Below are 19824 nucleotides of genomic sequence, written 5' to 3'. Positions count from 1 at the left end.
CCGCTCACTCGCTCTAAAAGAGATGTATAATTTAAATAGAAAGATTAGCTGTGTGAACAGGCCGTCCGCCCCAGCAGCAATGATTCCACTCTGCTGAATCAATACTCATCAGATCACTCACTAAACGGCTAAATATATAAACTACAGAAGTGAATCCAAGTTTAATGTAATCTTGTGCCTTTATCTTAACCTCAACTACATCTCTCTCTCTCTCTCTCTCTCTCTCTCTCAGACTTTATTCAATCTCAGCATTCAGGTTGACATCTAAACACTATGGAAACAGCTATTGTTAACAATGCTAGGTCAAATAAAGCGCTGATATTCATTCAAAATAAACTGGGCTTTGAACAAAACTGAGAACAAAAGATTTAAAATTCTCACAGTAAAATGTATTCCTCCCTTCAAAACAAAGTTTCAGCCACAGTGGGTTATATTTCCTCTCTATGAAGCTCTCTGTGGGAGTGTTTTGTGATTAATTTCAGAGTAAAAGTTGGAATCCTAACCCAGGCTGAGGGAAACCGCCAAATTAACATGCTAATGGGCTAGCATGCATGGCTAAACTAGCAATGCCAGACTCAAACGGACACATACATATGAAAAAAAGCCTGCGCTTCACAAAAACTGCTTCAAACACACACATATCCATATGAATGTGTAGTCAGAGGGTCCTTTTAGCCTGGGGGCCGCGTCTGTAGCGCAAAGCTTTCTTTAGACCAATTGGGAAGTATCAAACCCACTGCTTTAGCAATTTAGCATTAAAATACAGCAAAATCTTTGGAATAAATTGTTTGAGATTTCAGCATTAACCTTAAACCTTTTACCACACACACACACACACACTCTTGTCACACTATTCCTAAAGAAACTCATGAGTTGAGTTTTGAGCGCAGCTCAACCAAATTGCTGTCCATGCAACTCAATGGACCGTGACTGCTCTTCTTATGGGGCATCAGAGGAGACACAGCATGGCCCCAGAGAGAAAGGGAGAGAGGGAGTAAAGAGCGAAACGGAGAGAGAAGGAGAGAAAGGGATGGATGAAAGCAGGAATGTGATGTCCCGAAGTCCCCCAGTGTGAGTGTAAGCTGTTCTATTTCACACTGCGGCTCCTCTGAGCCCAGGATTTACTCGAGCCCTCTACATGCTGTCAACTAGACTCTCAAAGACCCAATAATCATCTCTCCTCTGGCTTCCACTGTCTTGCCTCCTGTCTTCTTGGCTAAAGATGATATTTATTTGTCCACCCCAATAATGTGGATTTATTTACATTTTGTTTTGGTGTGGATGTTTGCTTCTGCTAATTCACAGGCTGAGATGAGTTGTAGAAGTCCTTCAATCAGTTCAGACACCACAACGTAGACTCATCTCAATGTTACACTAAACGATCACTTGAAAACTCACATGCAATGTAGGCAAAATATGAAACCGTACATGCCTCGATCAGCGTAAGACAATATAAGAGTCCTTGCTCCAGTATACATACACAAACGCACACAAACATTATGACATCAGAGCGGAGGGGGTTCCTTACATGCATTTACACTTACATTTTATTAAAAGATTTTTGTCTTTGGCTTTTGCTGAGTGCTTGTTTAAAATAAATCTTGCCTGCAAACCAGAATAACATCGCTCTGTCAGTTGAGGGTCTATTTGGAAAAATTTGCACACTAATAAGATTATTCATTTAAAGGGGTCATATGACGTTGCTAAAAAGAACATTATGTTGTGTATTTGTGTAATGCAATGTGTTTATGCAGTTTAAGGTTCAAAAAACAAATACATTTCCACATAATGTACATTATTTTTCCTCCTCTATGCCCAGCCTTTCTGAAATGCGTCGACTTTTACAAAGCTCATCGTTCTGAAAAGTGAGGTGTACGCTGATTGGCCAGCAATCCAGTGCTTTGTGATTGGCCGAATACCTCAAGCGTGTGATGGAAAGGTTATGCCCCTTACCATACTGTGATGCTGTCTCCCGGCGCAATAATACAAAAACATTAAAACCCATTACAAACAAGGCATCTGTAGCATCCATTGGGGACATAATTACTGATTATAATGACTTATACTGTCTATACTGTCGGCGGGCTTGAGTGAGGAGCAGGCAGGGGCTTGCGGCAACCACATGTGACGACCCCGGGCTGTACTCCACTTCGTACATGGTGAAAGCCGATCCGGCAATCCACAGCGCGAAGTTGATGTATTTCCTCCATGTATCAGCTCTAGGCATGATGAAGCAGATATCGTCCTCTTTTGGAAAGCCAAACAAAGTAGTTTTGCTTTCACAATGAAAAAAACAGCATCTCCACAACATTGCGGAATAACTCTTTGGGTTTGAGACTTTAGTCTTTGCAACTTTAGGGATCTTATCTATGAACGAACAGCTTGTAAGGAAAATTTGAAATTGCATCATATGACCCCTTTAAGCAAGTGATTCATAAGACCGACTTAGAGATCTAAATCAGCCCAGCAATCTCTATAAAATGATTTCTACAAAAATACTTTTCAAGTAAGAAGAAATAACTTAAAAGTTCATGGAAAAGTCTGTGGTCAGAAAGTGTGGGAACACAGATTAGAGAATCAGATCAAGAACCTCCCTATATTAAGACTTGCTAGAGAGTTTTTTTCCCCCCTTTAGATATCAAGCTTGAGAGCACAGATTAAAACCAACATACTACTAAGAGTTAAGACCAAGACCAACATAAATAAACACCTCTGATCATGAGTATAGCATATCCATAGCTCCATATAGCTAATCTGACAAGCATCTGAAGAGCAAGCTAATCCTGCAGGAGATAGGACTGCCTGCACATAGTGTAAAGCACTATAGTGTGACAAGAATATAAGGGTTTTGACAGTGCTGTAATAGTATAACAGCTCTTTGATTAACAGGTGAGGTACGCTACACTGTACTGCAAATATCTGCTAGCCTATGCTTTCCTATGAAAGCGGCGAGGACGGCAGGTGGGCGAGTAGAGATAACCATTGACGGGAAACTGCGCTGATGTGAACAGTAGTTAATGGCTGATAAACCCTGCCCCTCACACAGCAAGTGAATCCCCCCTTATGCTAGCACACTAGCAGGTGGCAAAATCTCATTTGAAATTCCAGCACTACAAAGTTAGAGTGTGAGAAATCCCATTTGAAAATCTGTCTTTGTACGGTTAGTTGGTGATTTCTGTTTCACAAATGAGGGATCTGCCGAACATGGCATTTCAATATGCTCTGAGGGCTTTAAGCCTCGTCACCTACCCAAAGGGACGTGGCACTACTTTCGCCTCAGGCTAGTTCTTGCTGGGCTCAGATACTGGATTTATTGTGGAGGTGTGTGTTGACAAGACATTACCAATCAATCTTCACACAGCTATTAAAGGTAAAAAAAAAAAAAAAGGACTTTTCTGAAAAAAAAAATGGGTAATGTTAAAATGCATTTGATAAATTAAGCAAATCTTTAAAAGAATAGTGCATCCTAGATAAACATTTGGTCATTATTTTTTTCACCTTCATGTTGTTAACCTGACTTGTTCATCAGTGGAACATAAAAGAAAATATTTTGAATAGCATGCTGGTCACTCTTTCATGCTATTGTCAAAAAAAAAGTCAAATTGAATTCATTTTTTACAAAAATCCTGACATCTGACTCTTTTCTTGAAACATTTATGAGAGAAGTTCAATTAAATCAGACGACTGCAGTCATTCAAGAGTCATGATTGATTCAACACTGATAGTTCTCAAATTAAGAGTTTAGTTACTGGAAGATTATGAGTAAATAATTATGAAGAACCACTTTTATATTTTTATTGATTTTTAATGTCTTGTATGAAGCTTAAAAGCTTCAGTTCCCACTTATTGCAACTGTCTGCAACCAACCAACATTATTCAGATGCATACATGTAAATGTAAAATATCTTCTTTTGCACTCCATATAATAAAGTAAGTCATATAGGTTTGGAACAACAGAAATTTAATTTCTGAGTGACCTAAATCCTTTAATTTAGCTGCATGAAAGCAGGCACACAAAATTAAGCAAATAAAAGTAGAATGTTGATAAAAATGAATGTAATGAGGTTGATTTCAGGAGTGCTCTACCTAGCAGTGAGATCCAATGTTCCTTTCAGCAGCCTGGCAGACAGTATGCACTGGGAAATGCAACGAGTCACAGCTTGCAGCTGGTATTCTTTGACCTTGGACTCGCTATAAATAGCAAACAGGTGAAAAATCCCATGTGAGAGTATTCTGTTATGTGGTTAGCCGATGACAGAAAGCACAAAAACCACTTAAGGATCTTCTCCAAGGCTAACAAGCCTGCCTCACATCAGCTAGAGACATGTGGTCCAAGGTCCAAGTCCAAGGCCACTAGCTCCCATATAGTAACTGGGTCCTTGTGTGACACTGCAATAAAACCGGACCCTACTTCATTTGTTAACAGCATTAAGGCATGTAAAGGCCCCCCAAAAATGTGCTCTGCTATATGTAGTCTTAATTGTCCCGATGGGAGAGATGTAATGCTGACTAAGACAGATATAAATCAAAGAACTGTGCGGCGCTATGTGATCAGCACTTTCTGTGTTGATTTAAGCGAGGTTCTTGCTCAGCTCATCCAGTTCTCCTCTGTTCAACATTCACCCCCATTCCGCTTGCTAAAATGCCATCAGGAGTCCATGACAAGCTTCCTGCTTCTTATTGATAATCCAAGACGTGTCTGATGGGCGTAAACAGGAGGAGGAAAGAATCTGCAACAGACGCCCAATAACAAATTAGAAATTCACTTCTAATTATCAATGACACAGTTGCCGGTGGGAAACTCACATCCCTGATGGAGCGTCGCTACACTGTCGATTGATTCCAACTTCAAAACAAGACGCCAATGCCCAGTCAGGCTCCGAGAAAAGTTTATCACTAATTACGAGTGACAAAGCTGGGTTTTGGGCCCACCTCCAACCCCTCATTCCTACATTAGTGCTGTCTCTGACTGGAGGCTGGTGTATAATTATGTCAGAGTGGCGTGTCAAAACCAGAAAAAAATAAGCCGATTCTGATACGCTCCATTCAGTTACCCAGTGATGCCGGGGTCTCTGTTAGTGACAGCTCTTGCAGCTTCACACTCCGTTAACTTGTCTAAAAAGCACACACATGCTCTTACACACACATACAGCCATCATATAAGCAGCCAAGTGAAACTGGTAATGGTTGGGGTAGGCTTTTATTATGATATGTGTATCTGGAGCTGTGAAATGGACTGGGTAATTAATACTGAAACAGTCAGACTGTAACAAATATATTCCACTGGCCACTTTTGTTAGATAATTTAGCAATTAATACTGTTAATCTTTCTGGTGAGCTATCAAGTGAATGAGTGTGTGACAGAGTAAACAGTTATGTCTCAAATGATGTACTCTACTGTCCAGTTTATGTATTTTATCCCTCCCTTCCACTATGAAAGGAAAGCTATAAAAGTTGAGAGAATGAAGTGTCCAACATTCCATACTTAGTTTTTCAGTGAATTAAGTGCATCATCCTGGTATTTGAAATGTACTTTTACTTTTTCATTGTGAACACTATTCACACTACTAAATGGCAACAAATAGTGCATAAGTATGCAGATTGGGACACACCTTATGATACATGACTACATCACAATAAGTAGTAATGCAAAGTTTGTTTGTTTAGCACAGCTCAGTTAGTCCCTGTTGGCAATCAGTTAAGCCATTTTGGGGACAAAAAGCATCTTTCTATTAACAACCTTTCAAAAGTAGCTGCTAACATCATTTTCTAAAACCATATTAATATACTGTAGCTTGCAAATTTATACTAACAGCACACTTCACAAGTAATTCTTTTCACCTGGTATACTATGAATTTTATCATAATACTCATTTCACATATTTTTTTTTGCCTACTAGGTAGAACTGTGTGCTCATTAGCAAAGATGGCAGATTTCAAATCAAAAGCTGCATCCGAGTTGGTACTACATTTGGTTTAAAACTTAATTCACAGCCAATAAAAAAAAAAAAAAAAATTCTATACAGCATGAATATAGGTAATTAAATTCGCCATGTTGTCACTGTCACATGACCTATCAGTGTCAGTTCACTTCCATTCACTCTTCTTCTGTGGCCTCATGTGATAGTATTCATCAAATGTGCAATCCAAAATTTAATCAGAAGTAGTAGGTCATACGGGTACTTTTGGGTACTGTTATGAATATGAATGTGAACTTAATCCTCATCTCACATACGTTTGCCTACTTCATAGTATGCGCTAGCCGAGCAACTGCCATTGAAATAAATGGGAATGCTAAGAGTATGAATGGGAACAGTAACAAAGTAAACAAAAGTGGTAAATTCAAGTGCCCCACTGAACCAGTGTTTGACATGGTAATGTATTTAAATCAGCTGACCCCAAAACCGGACAAAGTCAAATCTCGGTTGGCATTCACATCCACTTTGTCTCCGACCTCCTTCGAATGACTGACTGAGCATGACAGACGTACACAAACATCAACACAGCATATGGTCCACAGTGCTGAGTGTATATCACTGTGGCAGTGTCACATGAGAGTTCAATCTAATTACAATTGACCCACATTATAATTACAATTGATTGGCAATCTTCTCCCTCTCTCACTCTCGTCTCGCCCGGTCCTGACTCCAGACTAACCACCCCCACAACCCAACCTCCTGCCTGTCCCTCTTTTTTTCCTACCCTGTCCACTCTAATTTTTTTATATACCACAGTTTGATTCAAATTCAAATAGGCCTGAACACTACTTTTCCCATTCAAACGTAATAATTCCCATATGCAACACACCCAAAAAACAAAAACACACACACGGCTGAAAATGTAGCAGAAGGATATTATGTAGATTAAATAGATGAAAAATACTGAAATATTATGATTAAGTTATGTATTCAAAGCCGGTGCACTGTGCATATCATAAATTGCCACACACACACACAAGCTTTTCGCTGGTCTGCTGCAGTCCCAGTGGAAGCATATAAGACCCCTGCATGTTCCAGCTGCTGTACATTGCATCAAAAATAATGACCCTGGGCTCCAGAAGCTGTGTGTGTGTGTGTGTGTGTGTGTGTGTGTGTGTGTGTGTGTGTGTGTGTGTGTGTGTGTGTGTGTGTGTGTGTGTGTGTGTGTGTGCCTAGCCATGCACGTGTGTGTCTGCATAATTAATGTTACATAAAAATGTTTCTGTGTGAGTGTAAAAATACAAACTTATACGTACAAAATTACATGTATAACAATGATGTGCTTTGGGTCACGTGCATGAGACTGAGAGTAAGTATATGTGTGCACATGCATAATGATGTGTGTTAACCATGCATGTGAGAGCTTGTGGCTCAGTGTGTGTGTGTGTGTGTGTGTGTGTGAGTGAAAAGTCTGTTCGTGTCATAGCGCTGCAGAGTGTTGTCAACTTCCTGTCATTCTGAGCCTTAGATAAGACCCGATCTCATAGCAACAACATGCCATCCCACTATCCATTTCTCTTTCTACCCATCTCTGTTTTCCCTCTCTCCCATCTGTCCTTTATCTCTCCATCCTCTCTTTCTCCACTCCCCCTTCTCTAATGAACCCTCTCTCCTGAGCCTCTCCTCTCCCTCTCTCAATTATATTTTACTCATGACAGCTGTTAGAAATATCTCCTCAGACCTGTGACAACTGCAATACTGAGGAAACTGTATATTCAACTTTTAAATGAGTTTACCTTTACAGAAATGTCTGTGCGTATGTGTCTATAGCTTTACTGTTAATATGTACATTTTATTTTCGACTGTACGGGACAGGCTGAGATTTATACAGTTATGGAGTGTGCTGTTGCGTTGCTTGTGAGCTTGCGTATGAACATATTAGTGAAACAGGTGTAATTTACAAGAGGTACTGTATTTTATTACTATAGTGTTATTTGGGAGATTTGTACGGTTAATGTAGAATCATTAATGAAACTGTATGTTGGTAATTTAAGTACACAAAGTGAATTTTTTTAAACTTCAGAGTACAAAGTACTTTTTTTACTTAAACATCTGGTGTGTCCTAGAGCCTAAAGGTTTCTTTGTCAATTTCAACAGCTTCTTTCAACAAGTTCTGTTTCCACTTAATTGTATTCATCCAATTATTCTTTTGGCTTGATATTTGACTTTAACTTTATTTTTGACATAATACCCATACATAATACCCATTTTTGACATAATACCCATAGACACATCTGTTTTTGGACAGATCATTTTAATTGAGTAAAACTAACAGTATCCATACTTAAACTTCAGTTCATTTAGTTTTACACTCCTGACAACTCACACAAAAGTCGTCTCTGTGATCGCTTGCTTCGGTTTATTGCATTAATGAGTCTGTATTAGTGTGAGAGTGTGTTTTAAGGGAAAGTTCACCCAAAAATAAAAATTTTCTCAACCTCCACTTTCTTTCTTTCCTCTGTTGAGCACAAAATAAGATATTTTGAAGAATGTTGGTAAGAATGTTGACAGTAGTCATTGACTTCCATAAGATTCTTCCTTATATAGAAGTCAATGGCTACCATAACTGTTTGGTTATCAACATTCTTCAAAGTATCATCTTTTGTGCTCAACAAAAGAAAGAAACTCACACAGGCCTGGACAACTCGAGGGTTTTTGGGTGAACTATCCCTTTAATGTATGTGTGTGTGCGCACATGTTTAAGTGAGTAAACCCAGAGTGAAAGAAGAAAAGAGCTCCCTGCTCTCTCTCTCTCTGCTCCCACCTGCATCTTTCTCTTTATAAATACCTACCTGTGTTCTGCTCAATCCTTCTTTTCTAGACATCTCCTCCCCTTTCTCTGTCTTTCTCCCGGGATGTGACACAGAATTCTGTTAACTGCTGTGAAAATGCATTTATTACCATAAGCCTGCAATGCTAACAACTGCACTTCCCCACACACGCACACACACTCAGACAATGGGACCCGCAGTAGGCCATTGATATTCTGTGCAACCACGTACAAGCTAGAGAGGATTTAGAAGTGAAGACTTCTGTACACACACACACACATTTCTGATGGCACTCACAGAAACTAGCTTATTTCACAGAATCTGTTGTACATTCTGTATTAAATGGATTACATGTGCATTGAGGAGAAGGAGTTCCTGAGTGTCACAGAAAAGGGGGGCAGTCAGAGAGAGAATGCTTTGAGATAAATTGATTTAAATGGAATGAGATGGATTTTAAAGAAGAAAGGCTGTCAATTTAAACTGTTAATTTAATTTGATTAATTACCATCTTCATGTTTCTGTGAATCAATGGTCAGCTGCTTCTAGAGGCAATGCACATGAAATAAAGAAAATACTGACTTTTAAGTAGAGATATGCCGATATCAAGATTCTGTTCTGTATTTTCATGTTATGGCCGAAAACCTATACTATGTTAAAACTATATACATAGTTTTAACATACATAGGAAAAAATTGAACACTTAAAACTATTAATCTTTTAAAATGCTTCAAGAGAATTTGGAAATTTATAATGTACAGGATGAAAAGGGGATATATCCATTTTGGGATTTGATTAATATTACATTTAACAGTGTTATTAAATTATTATTGTTTTTAAAGATTAAATTTAAGTGAGCATTAGACGTTAAAGGTAATCTAAATGTAAAAATAGGAAAAATGTGCATGCACAGTTAAATATAAAATAGCAACAGAAGTTGATACATTAAAAAAAAAATCTCTAATAATCTAACATCTAATATCTTTATTTTGGGTCTTTTATCAGCAAATACAGACTTGCAGGTATGAAATGACAACTAATTTGATTTATCAACTGACATATTATGCAAATACTTTGATTAAAACTTCCAATCGACTGACAGTCCTCAAAAAAACCTTGCCATCTGCAGAAAAAAATAAAAAATAAATAAAAACTTTAATCAGACACAAAAACGCATGCACACACACAAACACATACACTCATCAGTGTGACACAGAGACCCATTCCTGAAGCACAGTCTGACATTGGCTGATAAAAAGTCTATTATACAAGGTCATAATTTAGCTTGTCCATTTAAAATCTCTCCATTAACATCCATGATGTGCGCACACACACACACACACACACACACACACACACACTCCAACTCTTGCTAATTCTCTAATTATGTTCATGATTATGGTGAACAGGGCACACTCGTGGCCCAGCTAATGATGGCTTTAATGGCCAAAAATCCCCATTAAAAACCCCATTCTACACACACACACACACACGTGCACGTAAACGCACACCCCCTCATATAAAGAGAGAGCTTACAATTCTCCATTAAAAATTATTGCAAAGGGGAATGTGGGAAAACTGTGTCATGGGAAGCAGCTGGGATTTATTTTTATTGTTATTATTATTATTTATTTATTTTCATTTTCTTAAATGAGAATTAGTGTTTCATTCTTGGCAGTATATAACCATAAGAAGCTATTTTTATATGACTGGACTTTAAAAAAATACTCTTCTATTATTGTAATTTGATTCAGTCATATTAAACAATATTAAATTAAATAACAATTTAGTTTAGCACATTTTAACCTGACAAAACTATTTTGAATGTATACATCACTGTTTTGAGACATTTCTTAAAGATAAAGGTGAGATCTAGACCTCTGCCACCCTTTACCTGATTCATTGACAAGAAATAAAATGAAAGTGTCATTTAACCACTGCTAAAATCCCTAATCATGTGGCAGTCACACTAAACTAACACAAAGCAGCAGTAAGTGGCATTATTAATTGTTTGAAAGCCTCTGCTTTTCACCCTCTTCACGTTTACATTTGCATATACGATACTTTCAGAATTAGCTTGTCTGTCTGGATTAGTGCTACTCGATCTCCTACTTGTGCACTTGTGCGTGTGTGTGTTCAAATGGATCATATGAGCCAGTTGTCTTTTGTTGACGTGAAAAGAAGGCAGAAAGCCTCCAAACCACCCAATTTTACAGAACACACACCAGCGAGAATATACCCTGCTGTCATGTGTCTGTATAGCACCATGTACACGAATCTCAGGCAGCCTTTCACTATATGTGTGTGTGTTTGGAGGCTTTGAAGCCTGTCTGTGTGTAAGATAGCAGTTGTTCTGTGTGCCAGAGCTCCAACAAGCAGAGTAACAGGAGAATCAGTGAGAGAGAGACAGACAGCACGAAAGACTCCAAATGCTCTTTTTTCTATTCATTAAGATGAGATGACTCTTCCATTGAGCGGTTCACCTCCATCAGCCTGCTGGATTTAAGTGAGCGGGAGTCACGGCTCTTCCTGTTAAAATCACAGACATTTACTCTGCTTCTCCCCTCCTTCAAAGGACAAATACACAGCGAGATAAAGAGACCACACACATACACTCAGAGGGACCACACACACAACCATACAAACTCACCCATTTGTGTGTATATGCAAGTCTGTGTCTGTGTGTGTGATTTGAAGCACATTAAACGTCTTTCTCTGCCGAAAAAAAAAAAAAAAAAAAAAAAAAACTAGTCTAATTATTGGCTGTATTTAAGGGGGTTTTGGGATTTGTCAGTTGGCCAACCAGCTAAACCATCTTAACATCAACTTGGTCTGGCTGGGAGACCAGTTTAGGCTGGCTTAAGCTGTTTTTCTCAAGGTGTACTCAGGGAAATTTGCCTTGCAAAAGGGGAGACGTGAGGACTGTTTTACTCAGATACAGATTAGAGACATCCATAAATCACAAAATAGAGAAAAGCCACTTTCAGATGAGGAGTGAATCATGGCCATTTAGAAAAAAAAGTGGGGTGACAAGACCACAGATGTGTTTCTATGTAAATCATTTGTTTATAATAAAATACAGCGGTATGAGGCGAGGGCCGGTGCTGTTTGTTTCATCATAATGAGTTGTAGTAATGAAAGGTGTGTCAAATCTGGCCTGCTTTTGAAGTGAATAATTGGAGACGGGAAGAGGCCCGAAATACACATCATTTCCATCTGCATTAACATCCTCCCCAAAGTATGAAACAGACCCCCTCCTACTGCCGCACTGTCAAAAATGAAAAGTTGAGAAAACTCAAAATGTCACGGAGATGTGATGAGACTTTCATTTTCTCAGCATTCAACTGAAGTACCTCATGCAACCATCTTTGTTTAGCTTTGCACAAAAAAAAAATAATAATAATTAGTTAATCTAACCCTTAACAAATCAGCAAAATGGACCCTTTTCAAAGACTGTGATGATGTGTTTCCACAGTTATTATTGTAAATCTAGCAAAGTTTTTATATTTTATATTAATGCACATTAAATTACATAAAAGTAGTTAACGCTGCTGCGTGAGTGTTTCTAATACAGAAGCTGAGGGAGTAACTGCAAATATGATATCTTTCTCGGTTTTGACCAACATAATCGACTGATATTTGTATTGTACATACATATATTAATATTTTCCTCTTTTGGAAAGGCATAGAAACACTGTCGTGGATTTATTTCTTTTGCTAGTGGGGCAAATGTGAACTCAAAATATATATTTATTGTAGTTCCCGTTCACCTCTGTAGACGTTTACCCAACTATGGGAACCTGGAAATATGAAAGGGTTCATTCTTCAGTATTAAAGTGTCTGACTGGTCAAGTTTCAGTTAGGCTATCTGAGCAAATATTTTCTGTATATTTGTTTTTATATATTTCTATAAAGATTTGTACTGTATGTATATTCAGTGCCTAGCTGTCACATAATACATATACTTATCTTAAAATACCGTAGTTTCAAGCCACAACCTCACCTAGCATATACACATGAGTCAGATGCTCTCAATTGGTCACAAAATCTTGTTTTTATAAACATTATAATGTTTGTTAGTTTATATAGATGTGTGATGAACTTGCCTGATGAGCAAGCAATTAAAAGTCAATTGTACAGAATATTGGCCATTACATGAACATAATTATCAACAATTTGTATCTGCCTTAATTATATATATATATATATATATATATATATATATATATGACAAGTTCACTGCTTCTGTCATGCACTTAGAGAGTGTCACACTGTTTGGAAATGATTAATAAATAAAGAGAGAGGATTCATAATAATAATTAAGAAGAGGAGATGAATGAAATAAAGGTAGGCTGAGCCACAGAAGGTGAGGAGGGTATTAAAACATTAAATGAATAAATAGTGTGATTATGAATGACTAAGTAAAGGTGCCGCTATAGAAAAGAAAGAGCGTGGAGCATCCTCTTATGTGGCATCCCTTGCATTCATTGCGACCCCTCACCATGACAAAGAATAAATAAACAGAAGCGATTGGTGTGATAAGTGGATGTGGTTATGCACAACTGCCTCATTCATCAGCCTCAGCTGAACTGGCATTATTAATTAAGATTGCTGCTCTTCATATAGATACTAACATCATAAAGCACAGGCGCACATGCGTACAGACCAGCGTCAACTCAATGATAACGCAAAGTTGATGAACGAGAACCAGTTCTTCTCTGTCACTTAGATAGATCTCTTCGTTTACTCATGAATATGCACCGAGCAATTTGCATATGCAAACCTTGGACTGTTATCTGATTTATGGGCTTTGCCATTCAGTCTTTCCATCCACCTGCCAATCAAATCCCTTGTTTATTCATTGCTAATGACAATTCAGGAAATAAGCAAGGTAGCTGCTTATCCCAATGATTTTAACCTACACACAGCGTGAAGTCAGCTCACCTCACTTGAACCAGACTGTTCGTGTGAGAGCCATCTGCACAACACCTGGACACACATGTGCTATTTCTTGCATGCACACAAATACACTCACACACACCAGCTATGTAATGGCCTGCATCCAATAATCTGCTATACTGTAATTCAGATTTATATCTGCATATTCACTACTGTTCAAAGGTTTGGGGTCAGTAAGATTTATGTATTTATTTATTTTTTTTGTAAAGAAACTAATTTTAATTCAGCAAGGATGCATTAATTGATCAAAAGTGCAGTAAAAGCATTTACCATTTTAGAAAATATTTATATTGAATTGTTGTTCTTTTAAAAATCCTATTCATCAAAGAATCATGAATTCTGAAATGTATCATGTTTCCACAAACTATTAAGCAGTTTTCAATATTGATAATAATAAGAAATGTTTCTTAAGCACAATATTATTGTGACAGCAGAGTAAATGCTGCTAAAAATTCACCGGAATAAATTACATTTTAAAATATACTGAAATTGTAATATTACAAAATATACCTTTTTTAGTGTATTTTCATCAAATAAATGCAACCTTGGTGTGCAAAATAATTTTTGAACTTTAAATAATCCTACCATCTTTTGAACAGTATGTATTTTTATTGCATAAAATATTATATTATAAATTAAAGGATAAAGCTACAATTATTTTGTGATTAATTAAATCTTAAGTCATCAAGGTGCAGGTTGAGAGCACATGCTCACGAAACTTTCATGCATAGGAGGTGACATAACCTCATAAGATATTTTTTCAACACCACTTCTCTGCAGGAACTTAAGTAACACATCTTTCATCACTTAAATCATCTTTCAGATGTGCCATTATTAGCATCTTATACAGTGAGCAATTTAAGGGGGTCTGAACCCACTTGAACCTTGAAGGAAGCAAAACAGAAAGTGAAACGTATATATTCCTTATAAATAACCTTAGACAAGATTTCAAACATTTCAGTATGTCAAAAGTTTACATGCTAGTCAGACCGTGATTTTCACGTAACAGTAGCCTAAATAGATGCTCCTAAACAAAAACATGTTCGCCTGCCCTGTGGTAACCATAGAAACCGTTGTTTGCTCCAGTACTTTCCATTAGGATCATTATCGGATGAAACACTGACAAAACAAATGCTGTCATAATCACTTTCTATATAGATTTATATATCAAGAAATACATCACAAAAATCTTAAAAGCGCATTCTGTATTTTGGTGCTATTTTTATTTTATTTTAAACATTAAGAAATAAACTCTGTGAAGAGTCATCTGAATGGTGTACACTCATATGAAATGAAGACTGTACTCATAATTAATGTGTTATAATTATATACAGTCCATATAGAAATTACATGACCTGCTGTGCTTTACTAAACTCTCTTCGTGCTTATTGGCCGCCACTTCTGTAGATTCACTACAGCATAGTGCTGTTTGATGATGCGAAATGTGAAAATTATACAAGAGGTTGTTATGGTACTTTACCAGCAGAGACAACAGGAGAATCAGGAGCTGTTCCCCCCTGAAGTTCACACTCACTTCACCTCTACTAACATTACACATGTGTTCAGTGTTTTTTCTCAATTACATACCATATAAACCCCGGAGTTCCCTCATGTGACTATAATGAAGCATTCACTCAGAATGTGAATGTATCCTTTCGTCAGCAGAGGTGTTTGTTGCCGGTGCTTCGTATGTATTTATTCAACCTTGTTTCTCAATTATGCGTCTGAGAGGGTTCTGTATTTTTTTCTGGGATGCGCATCACTGGAGCGAGAGTGTAGGGCCGTTAGGATCACTGCCCACTCCGCACTCAGTTATTGTCAGTGTGTGTATGTGTGCGAGCTGAAGGTACACTCTCAGCTATAACTCCCTTAGTAGATGAATGAGGAGGCAGTGGTCTGGGTGCTTTGTTTTCGTTTTTTACCTCATAGCCGACGGCACCTCTCTTACTGTTTACACCAAACGTGCTCTGCTCGAAACAAAGACGTTTAGTTGTACAACACTCACACACACTCGTGCCGTATCACACCCCGAGTCAAAACACCAGAATACTAGCTTGTTTGGTCTGTTCCACAGTGAGGACAGACGGAGTGACTGTGCAGCTTTGGCTGTAGACCCAAATTCAGCACACTGACCACAGCTATTACAGCTATTAACATGCTTTGCTACATTTAGGCTCTGACCCCTGAGAATAAGCGTATGTATAGCATGAGAATATAGAGCGACATTCAGCAATACAATGCTTTAATATCAGCTCTAAATCACTCTCTCTCTCTTTCTCTTTCTCTGTGCTGTATAACTAGGCCAAGCTGAGGTAACAGTGTGTCATCAGTGTTGCAGAGCATTTATGGAGAGGGAAGTCTACACACACACACACACACACACACACACACACACACACACACACATACACACACTGATAATGCTAGCTCACAGGCTAATTTCCCCTCACACTTTTTTACCAAAATGAAGTACACACTTCCTAGAACACATCTTAGTAAAGCTCATTGTAAAACGGGGTTAATGTCCATACTTTCTACTGTGCAGTGGGCCAAAAGTGTTTAATGACATTTGCTGTAGAAGTCTTATTAAACTTAATCCATGAAAATAAGCCAGTTTAATTTGGTTTTATCACGTAGCATATCCGCCCCGTGCTGCTACCGATGCTAATGCAGTTAGGCGGCTTTCTCAGTATGCTGAAACTGGGTGGAAGTACTTTTTATTTCTCTGCACAGTGAGCACTCCGGTGTGAATGGAAAAGCACATGGTGCAAATATAGTGCAAAATTAAGCGCAAAACACACTAAACATTTTAGCTTTTTCATTAGCATGTGTGATTAACGTGTGATTAACGTTAAACGTTAAATATGTTCACACTATGATTTTGGCCACAAAGACATAATCATATTTATTTTATTTTAACTAATTAATAATAATATTCATTGTGTTAATAATAATATATTAATTTGAATAATTTTAAGTCATCCTTAAGCCCTCCTTCAGCCCTGAGGCCCCCTAGTGGGTCCTGGCCCGCTTGGTTGAGAACCACTATTGTACAGCAAAATTATCGCTCTTTATCACTATTCAAACTGTAAATGTTTGCATTTGCATGGTTGTAATAGGATAAAATCTATTAATTTATGGGGGATGTATGAGTTCTGTCATCCTATGAACATGATAGGAGCACAATGATCATATATATTCATATAAGTAAAATATAAATGATAACAGTATGCATTGGGGTATGCATACTGCATAGTGGTGAAACTCAAAGAGGGGCAAAATTATTATATCTATGGGGTCTCCAATGGCTGTAAAAATCATACCTTGTATGCCAGATTAAAAACAAGCTCCAGATTTTCATGACAGATAATCTCTGTTAAATGTGTGAAAAGTGAGTGAGTGATTGAGATTGAGATTAAGATAGCAGTACCAGTAAATAAGAAGCTCTCAGGCAGGTGGGCTTCTGCTGGTGCATGTGTTGAATTTGATTTTCATTTAGGCCAAATTTGTATTCTGCCCCAAGCTACTTATTAGTGTGAACACTACCTGTAAACTAGGTCAATTTCTGCATTATTTCCTAGGTTTTACAACCAGTAGAGCCATATCACAGACTGATACACCACTCATTTATATCCCCACTGTTGCTCTAAATTACCGTTCAGTCAGAGCCGAGATACCTAACCGTGACCAAACCAACCTCATCCATTCTAATAGTCAAAAAAAATGAAGTGTGTATGTGTGTGAGAGAAAGAGAGACAGAGAGAATGTGTGTGTGAGACAGTGAGAGATGCTGAGATTGAATGGTGTCACAATGCAGGCATATTGAGGTCATTTTGAAAAAGTGCAGCTAATTACAGCAGATGGAATGAAAAGAAACAGGGGACTAGACCGGGTTCCATGTATGATGCTGAAAGAGGGAGTAGAACGAAAAAGCAGAGGGGGAGAAACGCACAGTGACTTCCTGAAAGAAACATGCAGGAGTGCATGAGAATGGAGAAGTGATGGAAAGAGACACACGAGAAGAGAGAGAGAGGTTCTGCGAGGACAAAAGCACATAACATACAGCAGATAAGAAACTGTACAAGGCTCCTATTTGGAGTGGAAGGCTCTTTTTGTCATGTCAGTATGCAACATCTGGAGTTTCCAATAATTAGTACTACATATTTGGTCAACTTTGACATTACGTTTGGGGCTTAAGGCATAACGCCGCTTTGTTTTATTTGATTTTTACTAAAGTAATTGGCAAAAAGACCTCAGATGAGCTCTACAGATTATGACTACAAAGTTCTAGATGAGGACTATGAAACACTAATATTCAGCAAACATCTACCTAACCTACATTTGGTTGTTTTCAAAATCAAGAGATCTAGGAAATATGTCACTCCTACTTCTAGGAAATATACCACTATAAAAAAAAAAAAAAAAAAAAAGCCTATTACCAAAACAAACACCTGCATTGATTATAGTCATACAGAGATATGCACAAACACAATCACAATACACACAAACATGACACATCTCAAAAAGCTCATGTCCTGGTGTACTGGTGCACCTGCCCCATAAGGGAATCCCGATGAGTGTAAACCTCTAAAATGGTTTGAAACTAGATAGCTGCATGCGACATTTGGTTTATATTGTACTTTCCCTGCTAAAAAACATTTTTGCTATTTTTCAAGTATTTTTTAAAAATCTTATTTTAATGTATTTTCTAATAAATGATGCCTTATTATCGAGAAAATGACGATTAAAAAGACGACTTACAGTATGTTTGAACTGTTCCAGTGTACCGCGTGCCTGGCTGCAGTCACCAGGTCAAAGTTCGTGCAGGTGAGCGTCAGAATAAAAAGGCAGAGCGCGAAGAGTGCCATAATCCCTCGATCTCTCGCTTTTCTTCGCAGTCTTGCAAGATCTTCTCACCCCACGCGCCGCTGCGCTGGAACCATCCCGTTCGGCGAAGAAGGGCAGGAAGAGATGCGACCTGAAGCGCAGCTCGCTCAACTACTTCTATAGGGGTTTCGCAATCTATATGTTTATTTTAAGAGTTTAAAAAAGTCAGAATCCATGGCGAAGACCCCCTCCCTTTGTCCCCATGGCGTCCACCCAAATCCTATAGTTCGACACGAGAGCAGCGCTGTTCGCGCGCTGATGCGCGGACGGAGCAGGAAGCTGCAGGCAGTCGGGTGCTGGGAGTTTAAATGCGGGAAAGAGAGAAGCGTGTCCTCCCGTAGCGTTGGAGAAACTCGGGATGTAACGAGGCTCCGTGATTATAACCAATATTCTTTTTTGTTGATGCTGCTCTTAAGATCGTATCTGCTAGGATGCGCGTGGAGAATCCTGCGCGCGGCTGCGGGATGTTTCACACTTGCAATTGTGTGACGAACAAGTGCTCGAGCGAGTTTTATTCGCTCTCTTTGGCCATATTCACCGCTCTGCTCTCTCTCTCTCTCTCTCTCTCTCTCACACACACACACACACACACCAGCGCGCACTGTTTGGTAGGCTGTGCTCGTTCAGTCACCAGCTCCGCCTCCTGCCCAGGACAAAAGCGCGCGTCCGCTGGCTCCAGCTCTCAGTCTTTCAGAGATGCTTTCAGAAAGACGGACGAGAACAACTTTATTTTATATCACTAAACAATTACGACGGAGACCGTTCCTAGTGCAGTTTTAATTACATACCAGCACAATCCTCTTACTGTCTGTCAGAGTGCAGTGCTTTATATCCTGTTATAAGCAAACCTCCATCCTTCTATGCTCCTGCTCTCTCTCTCCAGACAGTGTAAGTCTTTTCTAATATGGAATAATTATGGGAAATCCTCTTAGGAGGGAGAATGGACTGATGGATTGGCTCATCTCTATCTCTGTCCTTCACTCATGGGATCTACTCATCCACATATAAATGATGTTGAGCTGATGTTAATGTTCATATGATAGTAATCAGTCTCTCCTGTTCTTGTATGTGTGCACGTGTCATTTGTTTTATGTGTGTGTCCCTCCTGTCAGGCCTGCCATAATTATATACACCTGTGCACACATACACAAACCACCATCTATCTATCTATCTATCTATCTATCTATCTATCTATCTATCTATCTATCTATCTATCTATCTATCTATCTATC

At 38.4% G+C, this 19824-nt stretch overlaps 1 protein-coding gene across 1 annotated transcript in view; it reads right to left on the bottom strand.

Moving 5' to 3' along the window:
- The window catches only part of efna3b (ephrin-A3b), a 52548-nt gene extending 33373 nt beyond the window's left edge, over positions 1–19175 (bottom strand). Inside the window, exon 1 of the mRNA XM_042772404.1 lies at positions 18467–19175. Within this exon, the coding sequence (XP_042628338.1) occupies positions 18467–18573 (107 nt within the window). The 5' untranslated portion in view covers positions 18574–19175. The remainder of the gene's footprint in view (positions 1–18466) is intronic.
- Between the last annotated feature and the right edge of the window lie 649 nt (positions 19176–19824).

Source organism: Cyprinus carpio, chromosome A16 (assembly GCF_018340385.1).
Source record: "Cyprinus carpio isolate SPL01 chromosome A16, ASM1834038v1, whole genome shotgun sequence".
NCBI lineage: Eukaryota > Metazoa > Chordata > Actinopteri > Cypriniformes > Cyprinidae > Cyprinus > Cyprinus carpio.
Note: the sequence above shows the minus strand (reverse complement) of the source record. Positions and strands in the feature narration are given on the sequence as shown.